Source organism: Callithrix jacchus, chromosome X, assembly GCF_049354715.1.
Source record: "Callithrix jacchus isolate 240 chromosome X, calJac240_pri, whole genome shotgun sequence".
Classification (NCBI taxonomy): domain Eukaryota; kingdom Metazoa; phylum Chordata; class Mammalia; order Primates; family Cebidae; genus Callithrix; species Callithrix jacchus.
The window spans coordinates 98,563,304-98,580,736 of NC_133524.1; the positions used below are offsets into that span (position 1 = coordinate 98,563,304).

Consider the following 17,433-nt stretch of genomic DNA (forward strand, 5'->3'; position numbering starts at 1 on the left):
CAGATGGGTTCACAGCCGAATTCTACCAGACACACAAGGAGGAGCTGGTACCATTCCTTCTAAAACTATTTCAAACAATCCAAAAAGAGGGAATCCTTCCCAAATCATTTTATGAGACCAACATCATCCTGATACCAAAACCCGGCAGAAACCCAACGAGAAAAGAAAACTTCAGGCCAATATCCGTGATGAACATAGATGCAAAAATCTTCAATAAAATATTGGCAAGCCGATTGCAACAGCACATCAATAAACTTATTCATCATGATCAAGTAGGATTCATCCCGGCGATGCAAGGCTGGTTCAACATACGCAAGTCTATCAACGTAATTCACCACATAAACAGAACCAAAAACAAAAACCACATGATTATCTCAATTGACGCAGAGAAGGCATTTGACAAAATTCAACAGCCCTTTATGCTAAAAACCCTCAATAAACTCGGTATCGATGGAACGTATCTCAAAGTAATAAAAGCTATTTATGACAAACCAACAGCCAATATCATGCTGAATGGGCAAAAACTGGAAGCATTCCCTTTGAAATCTGGTACTAGACAAGGATGCCCTCTCTCACCACTCCTATTCAATATAGTACTGGAAGTTCTAGCCATAGCAATCAGGCAAGAAAAAGAAATAAAGGGTATTCAAATAGGAAAGGTGGAAGCCAAATTGTCTCTATTTGCAGACGACATGATAGTATACCTAGAAGACCCCATCGCCTCAGCCCAAAAACTCCTGAAACTGATAAACAACTTCAGCAAAGTCTCAGGATATAAAATCAATGTGCAAAAATCACAAGCATTCGTCTACACCAATAACACACTTAAAGAAAGCCAAATCAAGAGCGAACTGCCATTCGCAATTGCTACAAAAAGAATAAAATACCTTGGAATACAACTCACAAGGAACGTAAGGGACCTCTTCAAGGAGAACTACAAACCACTGCTCAACAAAATCAGAGAGGACACAAACAGATGGAGAAACATTCCATGTTCATGGTTAGGAAGAATTAATATCGTGAAAATGGCGATACTGCCCAAAGTAATTTACAGAATCAACGCTATCCCCATCAAGCTACCATTGACTTTCTTCACAGAACTGGAAAAAACCACCATGAACTTCATATGGAACCAAAAGAGAGCCCGCATAGCCAAGTCAATTCTAAGCAAAAAGAACACAGCGGGGGGCATCACTCTACCGGATTTCAAACTATACTACAAGGCTACAGTAATCAAAACAGCATGGTACTGGTACCAAAACAGAGATATAGACCAATGGAACAAAACAGAGGCACCGGAGGCAACACAACATACATACAACTATACAATCTTTGATAAACTTGACAAAAACAAGCAATGGGGCAAGGATTCCATGTTTAACAAATGGTGTTGGGAAAACTGGCTAGCCATGTGCAGAAAGCAGAAACTGGACCCCTTCCTGACACCTTACACTAAAATTAACTCCAGATGGATTAAAGACTTAAACATAAGACCTGGCACCATAAAAACCCTAGAAGAAAATCTAGGCAAAACTATCCAGGACATAGGAGTAGGCAAGGACTTCATGAACAAAACACCAAAAGCATTGGCAACAAAAGCCAAAATAGACAAATGGGACCTAATGAAACTCCACAGCTTCTGCACGGCAAAAGAAACAGTCACTAGAGTGGATCGGCAACCAACACAATGGGAAAAAATTTTCGCAGTCTACCCATCTGACAAAGGGCTGATATCCAGAATTTACAAACAACTCAAGCAGATTTATAGGAAAAAAACAAACAAGCCCATTCAAAATTGGGCAAAGGATATGAACAGATACTTTACGAAAGAAGACATATATGAGGCCAACAATCACATGAAAAAATGCTCATCGTCACTGGTCATCAGAGAGATGCAAATCAAAACCACATTGAGATACCATCTCACGCCAGTTAGAATGGTGATCATTAAAAAATCTGGAGACAACAGATGCTGGAGAGGATGTGGAGAAAAAGGAACACTTTTACACTGTTGGTGGGAGTGTAAATTAGTTCAACCATTGTGGAAGACAGTGTGGCGATTCCTCAAGGCCTTAGAAATAGAAATTCCATTTGACCCAGCAATCCCATTACTGGGTATATATCCAAAAGACTATAAATCGTTCTACTATAAGGACACATGTACACGAATGTTCATTGCAGCACTGTTTACAGTAGCAAAGACCTGGAATCAACCCAAATGCCCATTGATAATTGACTGGATTGGAAAAATGTGGCACATATACACCATGGAATATTATGCAGCAATCAGAAATGATGAGTTCGTGTCGTTTGTAGGGACATGGATGAATCTGGAGAACATCATCCTCAGCAAACTGACACAAGAACAGAAAATGAAACACCGCATATTCTCACTCATAGGTGGGTGATGAAAAATGAGAACACATGGACACAGAAAGGGGAGTACTAAACACTGGGGTCTATTGGGGGGAAAAGGGGAGGGCCAGTGGGAGGGGGAGGTAGGGAGGGATAGCCTGGGGAGAAATGCCAAATGTGGGTGAAGGGGAGAAGAAAAGCAAAGCACACTGCCATGTGTGTACCTATGCAACTGTCTTGCATGCTCTGCTCATGTACCCCAAAACCTATAATCCAATAAAAAATTTAAAAAAAAAAAAAAAAAGAAAAGGGCATCACTCACCCTGGAGTTCCTGCAGTTGCTTCTGGACTCCTTCCACTGAGGTTCCCTGGCTCTGATGAGGATAGGGAGGGCTCCACTACCCACCCACACCAACAAACCTTGTAAGAAGTGCAACTTTGGGCCAGGCGCAGTGGCTCACGCCTGTAATCCCAGCACTTTGGGAGGCCGAGGCGGGTGAATCACAAGGTCAAGAGATCGAGACCATTCTGCTCAACATGGTGAAACTCCGTCTCTACTGAAAATACAAAAAAAATAGCTGGGCATGGTGGCGCATGCCTGTAATCTCAGTTACTCAGGAGGCTGAGGCGGGAGAATTGCCTGAACCCAGGAAGCGGAGATTGCGGTGAGCTGAGATTGCGCCAATGCACTCCAGCCTGGGTAACAAGAGCGAAACTCTGTCTCAAAAAAAAAAAAAAAAAAGAAGTGCAACTTTGCTGGGTGACTGTAATCCCAGCTACTTGGGAGGCTGAGGCTGAAGTACTGTATGAGCAGAGGAGTTTGCACCCAGGAGTTTGAGTTCAGCCCGGGCAACATAATGAGACCCCAAACTCTAAAAACAAGTACAGCCTGTTGGAGGTTTCTATAAACTTGATGCTATCATAAGCAATGGGCAGGAAAACAAATAACATATGGGAAATAATGTCTCTTCTCAGGGATAAGGCCTTACAAATTCCACAGCCCCAGCTTCCCTGCCACCCTATCTCTAAGGAGAGTGTGCCAAGGCCCAAGGAAATGAACACAGCAGCTGTGGCTGGACTCTCCTGGCTGTGGCTGCCATTTGCTGCTTTCTTTCCTAACCAGCCTTTCCAGTCCACACTCCACACAATTGGCACATGGATGAAAAACATCAAGAATAAAGTCATCACTGCAGAACTATCTATATAAAATTATAGCATAGTGACATAAATACCTTTATGCCAATGACTTTGTTGACTAAAATGGATATAAAACTGCATCTGCATTATAATTTATTTTATATAAAAATATGTGTACATATATATATTTATGTGCACGTATAAGTTTATTCAATCATTTATGACTGAATTGTTCTCAATGACTCTAAAAAATGGCTGTCAATTTACATGCTCAGGAACAATGTATGCAAATACTCATATGTCCTCCCTTCAACTTCAGAAATAATCTTGGGAAGCATACACTTTGCCTGACAATTTAAACTTCCACGATTGTGTCCTAATGGACAATTTGGAGAGAGTGTGTGGGCGTGTGTGTGTGTGTGTAGAGCTAGAGTGCTCAAGAGATAAGAGAGTGAGTTCAGGTGTTCAGAGTTAGCATTTACTGGGAGCATAGAACCACAGGAATCTTGGGAAGTGGCAGAAGGATGAGTGACTGAAAGACCATGGCATCTGAGCTGGCTAGAGAAGGAGGTCAAGGCTGTGGAAGCCTGATGATGTACATAGAGGAAGTAGAGAGGCCATGTGATGGGTTCCATGGTTCCTGCCCACAAAGGAGCCCTGGCAGCTCTCAGATCCTGAGTTGAACAGGCACTGTGGTTGATGAATAACATGTGAGACCATCTCTAGGCCCCAAGATGACGCTGAGAAGCACAGCAGTGCTTAGCATCTCTGCTCCCTAGGTGAGAGAACCAAGGCTTAGAGAGATACGGGAGGTTGCCTTTGACTGTTGAGGCATTACAGGGAAGAACAAGATGGGCATTATTCTTTTTGTAATGACAACTATCCCCTTAGTTCCTAGTTTTAAGAAATTCACACTCCAACATACGGATCCCTAATGTACATGTACATAAAGAGCTGAAAGGTACAAGTGGTAGGAAATAATGTATGCCAAACACAGAAGTGGAGGCATAATTTATAGGACTATGACTTGACAACGTCATACTGCTATTATTTTAATTTTGAAAAGTATGCCTGCTGATTGTCTAATGTGCAAGCATCACAGAAGTGTGGGCAATAAATTGGGCAAATGTCCCGCTCAACTCTTGCCTGCAATTTGGAACTGACCACCTTACGGTCAGTTCTCAACAACTGCTAAATGCCAGTCATTGAGAACTGACCATAAGGTGAGATTCTATGCTACTGCTGTTTGTTTAGAAGTGAAAATAAATGGCTGAACACCGTTGAGAACATGGACATGGAGCACCCGATGTCAGCTCTCTGAGGAGTGCGCTGGGCCGACGAGCTGAGTCTTCTTCCCCCTGCAGGTGCTGACCTCAGGCTCCTCCTCGAATAGTGCACCTTCAGGAAAGGGAGGGGTCGAGACGGTGGATGAAAGCTCCTGGTGTGCCAAGGTAACATGCCTGCTTCTGTGGGCCTCAGATCGAGCATCTGGCAGGGTTCCACTGTCTCTCAAGGTCAGTCTCTGGAAGGAGCGTGTGTCCTTTCTCATCAGGGTTTATTGACAAAATTACCTATGAAGGAAAGCCAGATTGATGTACCTGCTAAGGCCAGCCAGGGGCGAACAGCTATGCAGGGCTTTCAGCCCTGGCCCCACTGGCGCATGGTTGGGGCAGGAGAAGAGCAATCCAGGGCACACAACGTACACCGTGCAATGTCACTCTTTATTATGAAAATAAACAGGGATCATGAGTGGGGCAAATACACAGGGCAAGTGGCTCTTCGGGTGGTTATGGCATTGCAGCCTGCCCGTTAACTTTGGCTTCCTGATCGGCCAGGCCTCCAATGCCGCTCCTGGGCATGGCCTTCGGCTGGTGAAGAGAGGAAACAAAGAGGATGTGAGCGAAGACAAAGAAGACGTGGAAGGGCTTCTTTCAGGGGGTCTGTTTGAAGGCCTCCACTGGGATCTTGCCCTTGGTCTAGAGGAAGTAAAGAAAAGAAGGAGTTGGGATGTTAGCAGAGCCAGGTGCCCTGAGTTCCATCCCCATGCTACCCGGACTCCATCTTCTTGGCCCTCCTGACGGCCCAGAGACAGCCGTCTTTTGCCCACTTGATTCCCAGACCTCACCTGGAGCACAGTGAAGATCTGACCAGCTCTGGTGTAGTTCCACTCATTGTCCTGAAGGCACCTGGGGTGGCAGAAGAACAGGTGCTCTCCATTACTGCCCCAGGACAGGCACGCCGACCGGGCAATGCCACACTTACTCTATGCTACCTTTCTTCCGGGACACACGTACCAATATGAGCACTCTTGTAACCATGAAAAAAGGCCTAGGGAAAACCAAAACGCCTATCCCTGACATTCATGCCCACCAGAATCCCAATCAGAAAAACAGGGGTATTGAAATGAACAAGGGAGCTTAATACATACTGGTAAAGAAAGATGTTCAAGAAATAACAAGTGGAAATTCAATAATACGTTTCTTTTTGATTGAGATATAACGCACGTACTGTAGCAGTCACACCATTTTAAGGTGTACAATTCAGTGCTTTTACGTATATTCACAAGATTGTGCAACCATCACAACTATCTAATTCCAAACTATTTTGATCACCTCAAAAAGAAACTCCTTAACTGTTAGAGACGACTCCCCGTCCTCCCTTTTCCCCGGATCTTGGCAACCACTACTCTGCTCTCCGTTTCCGGGGACCTGCCCGTTCTGAACGCTTCATGTGAATGGAATCATGTAATTATGTGGCTTTTTCTGACTGGCTGCTCTCACTCAGCACACAATGTTTTCAAGGTTCACCCATGTCATAGTATACATCACAACTACATCCTTTTGTATGTATGAATGAATAATATTGCAATAGTATTCCACCGTATGGATGCGCCACATTAATCTATCCATTCATCAGCTAAAGGTCACTCGATGTGTTTCCATTTTTTGGCTATTTTGAATAATACCACCATGAAAATTCATGTGCAAGTTGTTGAATGGGCATATATTTTCATTTCCTTTGGCGTGGGATTACTGGGTCATGTGTTAACTCCGTATTTAAGATTTTGAGGAACTGCCAAAATCTTTTCCCCAGCGACTGCTCCATTTTGTGTTCCTAGCAGTGATACATGCGATTTCCAGGTTCTCTGCATTCTCCCCGACATCTGTAATTTTTCTTTCATTGATTAAAGCTATCCTAGCAGGTATGAAGTGGTAACTCAGTGTGGTTTTGATATGCATCCCCCTAACGACTAATGATGTTGAGAAGTTTTGCACGTGCTTGTTGGTCTTCTTTGGAGAAACGTCTATTCAAATCATCGCCCCATTCTCTAACTGGGTGGCTTGTCTGTTTCTTGTTGAGTTGCAAGGTTTCTTCTTGTCAGCGATGTGATTTGCAAATCTTTTCCCGTTTCACCGAGTCGGTTTTCCACTTTCTTGATAGTGTCTGTTGATGCACCAAAGCTTTTAATTTAGATGAAGTCCAATTTACCCTTTTTTCCCCCTTTGTTTGCTTGTGCTTTTGGTTTCCTATGTAAGAAATGGTTGCCTAATTCAAGTGTACATCTTCATGAAGAGGTATATCTTCATGATGTATACATCTTATAGTGTTTTACAGTTCTAGCTCTTACTTTCAGGTCCTTGATCCATTTTCAGTCAGTGTTTGCACGTGATGTGAGTTAGGGGCCAAAAGTAATTATTTTGCAAGAGGATATCCACTTGTCCCAGCAACATCTGTAAAGAAGACTATTTTTTTCGTCCGCTGGATTTTTTTCAGCACCCTGAATGATAATCAACTGAACATAAATGACTCGGATTATCTGTGGACTGTCAATTCTATTCCATTGATTCCCTTGTCTGTTCCTACGTCCAGACCATGCACTCTTGATTAATATAGTTTTGTAGCAAGTTCTGAATTCGGCAAGTGTGAGTTTTCTAATGTTGTTCCTCTCTTTCAAGATGGTTTTGGCTGTTTTGGGTCCAGTGCATTTCCACATGAATTTTGGGATTACCTTGTCAATTTCTGCAAAGAAGACAGTTGCGATTCTGGCAGGGACTGCAATCAATCTGTAGGTTGTTCTGGGCGGTACTGGCATCTTAATGATATTAAGCCTTCCAATTGATGAATAGGGGATGTCTTTCCATTTATTTAAATCTTCTTTCGTTTTTGTCAGCAGTTTTGCAGATTTCAGAGTGTAAGATTTGTGCTGTGCTTAAGTTTGTTCCTACTTATTTCTTCTCATGCTACTGTAAATGGACTTCTTTCCTTAATTTCATTTCTTGGATTGTCCCCTGCAACTACGTACACAGAAGTGCGAATGATTTCTGTATATTGTATCTTGCAACCTTGCTGAACTTTATAGTAGTCTGTTGTGCTGGATTCTTGCAGATTTTACATACGGAAGGTAATGTCATTTGGACATTGTGCCATTTGAACACTTATTTACCTATACCTTTAAAAGCATGATACCTTTTTCATGGGCCCACTTCTTTTTCAAAGCAAAATATCCCGGTTGTTATTTATTCCAAACTGCACGTGAGTCTCCACTGCTCACTCCTCTGATGTCCCAACCCCCCCCATCCCCATGTACTCCCAGCACTCACTTCTGAGACCATTCCAGCTTCATCCCAGACTGGGCAGAGAAAGCCTGCACCATTTCCTGCCGCTCCTGGGAGAGGGAGAGCTCAGAGCTGGAGGAGGGTGTGGACACTGGGATGGAGAAGGTACTCTGAGTCTCTTGGGGGCTGGCGTCCCTCACAAATAGCTCGTCATTCACGATGCACAGACTGGAGGAAAGAAAAATGCACCCTCAAACCGGATAGGTAGACAACTCCACACCCCCGACAACAGGATCCTTCTTAACCACTGCCACTCAACAACCAAATTCCTTCCATATCCCTACTGTGGCCCCCTCCCAGAGTTTTTTGGCTGATACCCTCTTACCCTCCCACGGAGTCCACTTTTGGAGAGACTGTCTACCAGCTTCACTAGATTTTCAGATCTAAGCCCAACACGTTTACCCTGCACAAGTGCCCAAGGAAGTGGATAGCCTTATTCCGATTTTCAGAGAAAGGCACCGAATCACAGAGAGGTCGGCTAAGTTGATGAAGGTCACACAGTTTGTGAGTGTTGAGGTGAGGAAAAGAACCCTACTCTGACTCCAGGGCCCGCACTCTTAAACACTAGGCAAGACTGCTCCTTGGATCTACCCGTCGGCCTTCCACAATATTGAGAACACTCCAAGGACTGCACCCACCACATTCCCACAACACTATCCCCAGGCTGGGATGGGTGCTACCACCCACAGCACAGCACTAACCTGGAACTGCTACCGGGGGTAACGATGAAGGTCCGGGTGAAGGCGAGAACAGAACCCTGAGACTGTCCTTCCACTTCAAAGACAACAAACACCACCACCTTAGAGTTGTACAGGCTTTACATGCTCACACAGTGATCCCCAGTCAGTCTCGCTTGACACTCACACAGAAGGGGGGTAGACCAGGACAACTGTTCACATGGAGTCAGGAGGACATGGCAGGAATGGGGAGGGCAACAACGGGAACAATCCGCTCCCAGTGATAGGGCCCCTATCATGTGTGGGGCCCCGTGAAAACCACAAGTTCACTTGATTCCTATTTCACAGTAGCCCAAGAGATGGGTTATTGTTGGTCCGATTTTGCAAATGAGGCAACTGAAGGGTTAAGTAACCAGCACAAGTTCACAGGGTAGGAACCTGGGATGAGAGCTGTCAAACTCCACAGTCTGTGTCCTTAAAGTACGCCTGAGCTGAGCAGGGCAGACAGGCATGGACCTAGTTCAGACCAGGGTGGTTTGCGGGCACAGTGGGGGTGGGAAAACGTGGAGGGAAGAACAGGAGGCAAAGGGACAAAATCAGGGAAGCTGGGAGAGTTCTGAGAGGGAGCCCAGCTGGTGGCGGGAAGCAGTGGGGATCTGGGGAGGGGACTCTACAGACACTCACCTTCCTTGAACACCCCGTTGACAGAAAAGCAGAGCATCCACTTCTGAAAGGGAAGGGCTCAAGTGCTCAGGATCCTCATTAACCTCCTTACCCACCTCCTTACCTTCCTCTGGGAGGAAGCAGGTACTCACCGTCTGGTACCACATGTCCACCAGGATAGAGCTGAGGTCATGCTGAGTCTTGGGCAACGTGCTGAGGAAGTCCACAATGTCACGTTTTGTGTGCTTCAGCAGTTCCTCCCTCAGGTCTGTAGAGGAGAGGAGAAGGAATGAATGGGGGTCGGGGGCTGCCACACTCTGATCTGTGGCCTCTGTGATTGTTCCCGCCACACCCCCTTACCTTGCCCACTCTTCCCCCTCACACACTTACAGGGGTCCTTGAGTGTTTTTATATTCCTGCTATCCTCGAAGTACTGGCTCAAGCTCTTCCTAGGAGAGAAAGAGGAGCAGGAGTGGGTGGTCCGGCCGGTGCGGACATTTCCAGGAGCTGGCCTGTGTCTGCTGGGGAGACACACGGCCACGGAGCAGGGTCTGAGCCCTGATACTCACGGGGCTGAGTCCTCGGGGTTGAAGGGAATAGTCATGGAGAAGCAGGCCTCCTCATGGTAAGCACCAAGGAGACCCCGTCGATCTCCAGAGTCATAGATTGAGTAATATCTGTGGGAAAGCAGTGAGGATAGGCTGTCTCTGTGGCCTGGGCCCCAGATGAGACCGGAGACCCCCCATGAACTGACCTGTTCATGGGTGGCCCAGCCTGCCTCAGCCCTCCACTTCCTCATGGTCCCAGGGATACTCACTGCTGCAGGAACTGCAGGACTGTATGCTTTAGGGTCTCAGATCCATTACAGCTTTCCTGAAATCAAAAGACAATTTGGACCTATGCAGTGGACAAAGCCTCCCTTACAACACTCCAAATCTTGCTTGGTCCTTCTTCCTCACCTTGCAGGGTTTCATTAACTCAGAGCTGTCGGTGTCAACATTCATTGCTGGGGCTAACTCTCGGCCGTCCTGGAGAAGGAAAGAGGAAGTCAGCAGTGGAGACCAAGGAGGTGGAGCCGGATGACCGGTAAGATGAACATCTTCCCGGGGAGAAAAAGCATCAGAGGCCAGGTGGGAAATGGCCCTGGAATTTCCGGTGGGCGGCTTTCTCATGAGGTGCCAGACATCTCTGCAATTACATGCCAGCATGGGTGTTTGTATGCGTGTGTGTTTATGGACACATTTTTCCAGGCAGAATATTCTTGTCCTTTTCAGGAATCCATGCCTCTAAAATGGACGAGGGTCTGATATAAGCATGTAGTCTAGGCAAGACCCAAAGGACTTGAGGGCAGGTGTGGAGGTCATGTTCTTGAGTAGGAGGAGACTGACGGTATGATAGATACTTACCAGGCGTAACAACTTGGGGAAACAATTCTGGATGGCACTGTCCGAAACCAAAAATAGAATGAAGTGACTGACAGTTCAGGGTTGTGTGGCCACTCTCCCTCTCCTTTGTCCTGGTTAGCTTCCACCTAGACTGCCCTGACTCCCTTTTCTCCAGCGCCACAAGAAGCAGCATTGGGAGCCCAGGCTCCAGGGCTTTCTTCCCCTCCCTCTCTTCCTCATCTTTTGCCAAGCCAACATGCAACATGGAAGGCTCCGCAGGGAGCAGGAAATGGGGTGGGAACCCAGGGCTCTGCTACCTCACTGGCTGTCCATCAACCTGGCCAAGAGCAGGCAAGCCCTTAGGGATGGCCCGGGGTGCTGGGACAGGGAGGTGAGTGAGGCCGGGCTCAGGGGACAGGAAGGGGAAGGCGGGGGGGATGACAGTAGAAATGGGGTGAAGGTAGGGGTGGGAGATGAGAGACAAAGGAGAAGCAGGATGCAAAGCAAAGGGAAGGGAAAGATGCTCTACTGTGGGGGTGCACTTCAGGGAGGAAGAGAGGAGAAAAGGGTTTCCCTGCTGAAGCCCTTTCCCTCACCGCCCCCTGGCTGGCCCTGGAGACCGAGGCAGGAAAGGAAAACATGTACCTGTTGGGCTCGGGCCCACTGGATGCAGCTGGAGCCTTTCTCACCTGTGTGAGCTCAGTCTGAGCTGGGCATGGGAGACAGAGCAGCCACGGGGACAGGAGACCTTCTCCCAGGAGGAGTGAAGCGTCAGGCCCCAGCTCGGCATGGGGTTCAGAGTCTGGGGACCCCCTCTCCCGGCCACTGCATTGTCTTCTGGTGGTCCCTGGTGCCTGCACCCCAATGTGCTGGCACCTTGACCGAGGAAGGCTACCCGTCTCTGGCTACCCAGGGCTCCTCTGAGGGCCCAGGCAAGACAATGTGAGGTGTGCAAGGAAGGAGGGGCAGTGGCTTGAGAGGTCTGTCTTTCTGTCTCCTCAACCTCTTCTGCCCAGTGCTGACTCGGGAATGTGGCCCACTTCTGGTTCCCTGAATCCTTAAAGCCAGGTTTCTCCTCTAGGGGGGCCCAGCTTCTGGCATTGGGCCAGAGGAAGAGACGGCACGACAGCAGCCACCCAGGGCCTCGCCCCCCAGCATGGGGCACGGAAGCCCCCACGCCAGCCCAGGACAGGTGTGGGGACCTTTCTGGAGCAAGAGAAGGAGAACCCCTCTCGGGGGAGAGTGGAGGGAAGTCCCATCTCACCATGGAGGCAGGAAGGCCTGTCTCAGCATGAGGCCCAGGGCCACAGGACTCTTCTCGGTCCAGGGCACCAGCATCTGAATACTGCTGGTCCTGGGGAGGTGGGGGAGCCCCACTTCCTGGAGCACACCCACAGAAGACCGCTGGAGGAGGCTGGGCGGAGACAGGAGGGAAAGGCACCCCAGAGCAGGTGAAAAGGGGAGCGTGTCAGAGGAAGGAAAGGAGACAGCTGAGCATAGATGATTGAGTGATGCCGAGAGAGGAGATGGAGGGGGAGGGGGAGGGGGAGGGGGAGGGGGAGGGGAGGGTGGGAGGGGGAGGGGGAGAGGGAGAGAGAGGGAGAGGGAGGGAGGGAGGGAGGGAGAGAGAGAGAGAGAGAGAGAGAGTGTGTGTGTGTGTGTGTGTGTGTGTGTGTGTGTGTAGGAGCGGAGGAGGTCTGTGGTTCCTCCCAGAGGACCAAGGCTGCCTCTTCCTGCAGTGGGGCACCTTCAGATACAGCTGTTATGCAGGGAGCAAAGACGCCCAAGAAGGGCGACAGGGGTTGCCACTGACCTTACGTAGGCAGACTCGTCAGAGAAGGTGCTGCATAAGGGGTTCCCTTCTAGCCACAGCTCTTCGAGCTTCAGCCCTTTCACCTTGCCCAACTCCCACACCGACTTCAGCTAAGAAAGATGGGGAGAAAACTGGAGGAGGGCCAGGGAAAGACAGACACCTGGGACCCTGGGCCCCAAATTCCCCCAACCCTCACAGTCACCTACAGACACCAGACACCTCTGCCTGCCTGTTGCCAACATCCTGACGTGTACTGCCATCCATCCTCCACCCAAAGTTGATCTGGCTCCCCCTTCTCACCTCATTTCTGGAGAGGTTCAGGATCTTGACTTTGGGGGCCTTCTCTGTAATGTCAGACAGGCCATCCAGCTGGTACAGTTTGTTGTTGCACAAGTTCAAAGACAGTAGCTTTGGGTCAAGAAGAGTTAGTGTGGCAGCTACTGTCTTGGGCCTCGGAGACAAATCTGCCCTCCACCTTTTCTCTTCCACCCCTCTTACCAAAAACCAGCACTTGGCCTAAGGCTTTACCTCAGGGAAATTCGATTCAATGACCTTCAGGGTGGCAGCCATGCAGTTTCTTCGATTCAGGATTATATCAATATCATGGCCCGTCAAGTCTTCGGGAAGCCAAGAGAACGGAATCAGAAGGCTGGGAGGGCCCTGGCTGGACCAGAGCCAGCACCAACCCCTCCCTAAATTGCCATTCCTAAGTCTCCCTCCCAGGCAGACTGCTCTGCCCCCCCACTTGCCTTAGAATTGCTGCTGTCAGCCATACCTGGGTCAAAGCGGAGACTTTGGAGATCAAGAGCTTGCTTGGAGACATCATATCGTTTGTCCATGGTCAGCTGCAGAGGTCGAGATGAAGACAGAGACTCTGAGGTTCTCGTGGTGGTGGTGGTGGTGGTGGTGGTGGTGGTGGTGACAGGGAAAGAGGGGGCCAGGGGAAGAAGAGGTGCATCCAGGAAGTGGGTATGCAATGATCCTGGAGTCCATATTACCTTTAGCAACTGCATTTGGCTTGGCTTCAACTTATTCTTCACAGAGTAGGGTGCAGTAGACTGATTGACAAATATACATATCTGCAGGAAGAAGAGGCAGGGTAAGTACCAGGACCTCTAATCCCAATGAGGGTGACCAGCCTCCTGGCCTGTCTTCCTGCCCAGAGACTAAGGACAGGGAATGCCCTCCGCACACACCTTCCGGTTCTGGTCATCACAAATCGTATAGTTGACATCCTTCAAAGCGGAGGCAGTACCAGCACCTTGCACAAAGAAGTGTGCCCGATTTTGGAAGTAGTGGAACTACAGGGAGTGAGGGCAAGAGCAACGGTGTCGGAGGCCAATGGCCCCTGCTGAGCCAGGCCTCTCCCCGTACCCCGTGCCCACTCATCTGGCTTCACCATGCTCTCTTACATCGAGTGGAGTGAAGGGGACACTGCAATGGCTCTGGATTGAATTCATTAGCCACGCCTTGTCATACTTTCCCCCATAAGGAATCTGAGGGTAAAAAGAAGACATAGGAGAGAAGGGAGAGACAATATGGAACAAACGATGGAGAACAGAACCAACCAGCTCTTTTTTCTTTCTTTTTTATTCCAACCTTCTACGTAGTTTGGACTTCTAAAAAAGCGACCCCTGACATGATTTCTTATTTATTTGTGTGCCAAATATGGATTCCCTAAACTCCCTTTCCCCTCATTCTGAAGCTCTCCTCCAAATAATCAACTTAGGGTGTTTTATGTGGTCTCCTTTCTATCAGGTTCCAGAGTAGTCTACCTAATGCAGACCTCACCAAGATACTCACTGTGACCTTGAACCAGGCCCTCGTTTTTCCATCTCGCGTGTCCTCCATCATTTTTCTCTCTGGAAGTTTTCTGTTTCTCCACGTGGTAGTATAGATTTGATCTTCACTATGCCATTTCACTAGCTTCCTGCTGCGTTCGATGTTATAAGGAGTGCTGTGGGGAAGAGGCGAGAAGGCCGGTATCCATTAAGTCTAAGGAAGTCTTCTATACACGCTCCCCTCACTGACACCAGGGCTACAGTTAGGATTGCTTAGCCATTATTCTGCTTCCAGCATTCCTCAGTTCTCTAGTGAGAGAAAAGAAGGAAGACCACGGAGGACAAAAGGGTTGCACAGTCCCGGGGGACTGCTACGTGCAAACCAGGCTGCCTGGTCGCTTACTGTCTTAGTTGGCGGTCCTTGTGGACATCCCCCATCTCCACGCTTCCATCATTCTCCTGGCGCTCTGAAGGCAGAAACTCATGCCCACCGTGTTCATAACGAGGGTTCCTCTTGTCAAAATTATCCTGGAAAGGACTCCCACCTTTCGTTCTCCCATGGTCATGGCGTCCTGCAACGGGGAACAAGAAGACAAGTTCGAAGACACGTCAATGGCCCGCTTACCACTTACCGTGCCGTGGGCTAACTCCATGGTAGGGCAAGCAGAGCGCCAACCCGCCCCAAGGGACTGGTCGCACAAGCCCCAGCAAACAAACTCCTCTGCCTGTCCAGATACAAGGGCCTTATCTCACAGGTGGCACAATCAGGGGAGGAATCTTGGGAGAGGAAGCAACTGTGTTGAACCTCTTAAAAAAAATGGAGCAGGAATTACACAGAACAGAGGTGCGCGTGTCCATAGCTTAGACTAGATACCAGACGCACACCTGGAGAGGGTCCTAATCTTGCCTTCTCTCGGGCTTCTCCAATCTAACACACCAACCACACCAACACCTGGGAGACAGCCTCTCTCGCACCTCCCAAATCCAGTCCCCCAAATGCATTCTGTGAACCATCAGCAAGCTGTACCTCTTTCCCGGTGCAGCACAGGCTTTAATGACAAGTGACACTGATGTAACAGCTTCTGAAGCTGCCCCCCTACCTCCAGCCTTGCCCTCAACAATAGTCAGTTGGAAATATCCAGAGCAGGCTTTCTTTTTGTCCAGCCTGAAATGCTTTCAGCCCAAGAGACAACTCTTCCCAAGCAAGTGACAGAATTCCCAGAAAGAAAGAAAATCAGCAAGGATATTGAAAACCACTACAGTAACAGGATCTGAAGGACATAAGTAAAACACTGTGCCCAACAACGAAAGCAGAGCATGCTTTTTCTTTCCCCCTCTACCGTCTTGTAGCACTCACGAAGGTAGACCATCTCCTGGGGCATCAAACAGACCTCAACCAATCTCAAAATGTACACGTCGTCTCAGGGTACCCGTATGAATAAAATTTCGGTCACTGCTGATCTCTCTGCAATGTACTACTGATTATGGCCGGGCCTCAGATGAACTTCTGTGGGGGCTGGGGACGGCGGGTCACTGCTTTCACTGTGTGTGACCCACTGTCAGGACAGTTCTGCTCCTCTCGGCTGTTCTGGGATTTTCCCTGTGTGCCATTAGAAGGGATATTAAATGTAGGCAGAGCGTTTGACCTAGACATTCCTGATGCTCGGTCCCCACAACTTGGAGGTGGACCTGGAGGGCTCACTTTCTCTCACACTCTACATCCCACCGATCAGGATGGATGTATCTTCTCTTGGCTCTACCTTTAAGATATATCCAGAGTCTGGCCACTTCTCACCCCCTCCATTGCTACCTACCCTGGCCAGGTCACCAACATCTGTCTCCTGCATTATGCTGCCATCCACCCTGTCCTTCCGCTTTTGCCCTTGGCTCCCTTACCATCTATTTTCAACACAGCAGGCAGAGGGACCTTTTTAACGCCTAAGTCCAATGTTGTCATCCCTCTACTCAAAATCCTTTAACAGGGGTTTGGGGCCCATCGGTATGTTAAAAAGCTAGGAGTACATAACAATACGCAGCTACAGTGACAACGACAACAACAACAGCAACAACAAGGACCCCTATTGCTGACATTTGGAGGATGCCCGGAAACAAACTCATTTTCAGGAAAGTCCATAAATGAAAGGGAAAAAAATCAAAGATTAAAGTGAGGGTGAAGGGCACGTGGTGAATATATGGAGCACAGGAAGAGTCACCGTCATTTCTGAGAACCAGCATTACTTCAGAAATAATGTCACTGAGGGGAAGAAGGTGTAAAAGTGAGCTATCCAACAGCTACAGCTACAGCCTCAGGCAAGGCTTTGTGTTGGAAGACAGCACAGATGATAAAAAGCCACAGAGGGAAGAGACAGAGAGAGAGAGAGAGAGACGCTGAAGACAGAACACACACAGGCGCACATCCACTTGCTGAACTCTGGCATCTCAGCACAATCCCTGTCTCGTAGCTGCGCTGCCAGTGTTACAGGCGATCCCAAGAGTACTCTAAACCAGCTAGTGCTTCTCACCCAGACTGCCTGGGCTTCCCCTCCGGCCCCACCATGTACTGGCTGATCCTCCCACACAGACATAGTAGTGAGTATCCTTTATGACATCACGTGCATTCCTACTGGTACTTCCTGTGTTATTCTGGAATTCTGCCTATGTCACTGCCATGCCACTGAGTGCATCAGCATCCCTGCTACGGCACAGAAAGAATGGGGTAAGAAGAAAGCCAACACTTGCCCAGTGGCAACCAACAGTTGCTCCGTGTTGGGCACACTCACTAGGTTTCTCTTGACCTCCTCACAGAAATCCCATGACAATCGTATCCACAGTCTCTTTTCAGATCATGGATATGAGGCTCACAGATGTCGGGTACATTTCCCAGCCAAGTAAGTGGCAGAACGGGAATTATGTCGTCACTGATATTGGTCTGCCTCTACACCCTGAGTGCTCCTCCAGTGACTGCACTGGTTCTCCCTTAAATGGCAAGCTTTCGGGTCTCAAGGA

General features: G+C 48.4%; 1 protein-coding gene across 12 annotated transcripts in view; it reads right to left on the reverse strand.

Annotated features, from left to right (window-relative positions):
• Nucleotides 1-5,194: 5,194 nt before the first annotated feature.
• The window catches only part of LOC128930704 (nuclear RNA export factor 2-like), a 70,087-nt gene continuing 57,848 nt past the window's right edge, over nt 5,195-17,433 (reverse strand). For all 12 annotated transcript variants that reach the window (XM_078363325.1, XM_078363314.1, XM_078363316.1 and 9 more), the window contains 20 exons: nt 14,831-14,999; nt 14,450-14,603; nt 14,059-14,142; nt 13,843-13,947; nt 13,645-13,725; nt 13,422-13,491; nt 13,175-13,263; nt 12,947-13,054; nt 12,647-12,756; nt 10,855-10,891; nt 10,408-10,476; nt 10,266-10,321; nt 10,018-10,125; nt 9,839-9,897; nt 9,601-9,716; nt 9,470-9,512; nt 8,810-8,882; nt 8,094-8,276; nt 5,618-5,678; nt 5,195-5,468 (listed from right to left, as the gene is read on the reverse strand). In XM_078363325.1, the coding sequence (XP_078219451.1) occupies nt 5,424-5,468; nt 5,618-5,678; nt 8,094-8,276; nt 8,810-8,882; nt 9,470-9,512; nt 9,601-9,716; nt 9,839-9,897; nt 10,018-10,125; nt 10,266-10,321; nt 10,408-10,476; nt 10,855-10,891; nt 12,647-12,756; nt 12,947-13,054; nt 13,175-13,263; nt 13,422-13,491; nt 13,645-13,725; nt 13,843-13,947; nt 14,059-14,142; nt 14,450-14,603; nt 14,831-14,999 (1,820 nt within the window). In that variant the 3' untranslated portion in view covers nt 5,195-5,423. The remainder of the gene's footprint in view (nt 5,469-5,617; nt 5,679-8,093; nt 8,277-8,809; nt 8,883-9,469; nt 9,513-9,600; nt 9,717-9,838; nt 9,898-10,017; nt 10,126-10,265; nt 10,322-10,407; nt 10,477-10,854; nt 10,892-12,646; nt 12,757-12,946; nt 13,055-13,174; nt 13,264-13,421; nt 13,492-13,644; nt 13,726-13,842; nt 13,948-14,058; nt 14,143-14,449; nt 14,604-14,830; nt 15,000-17,433) is intronic.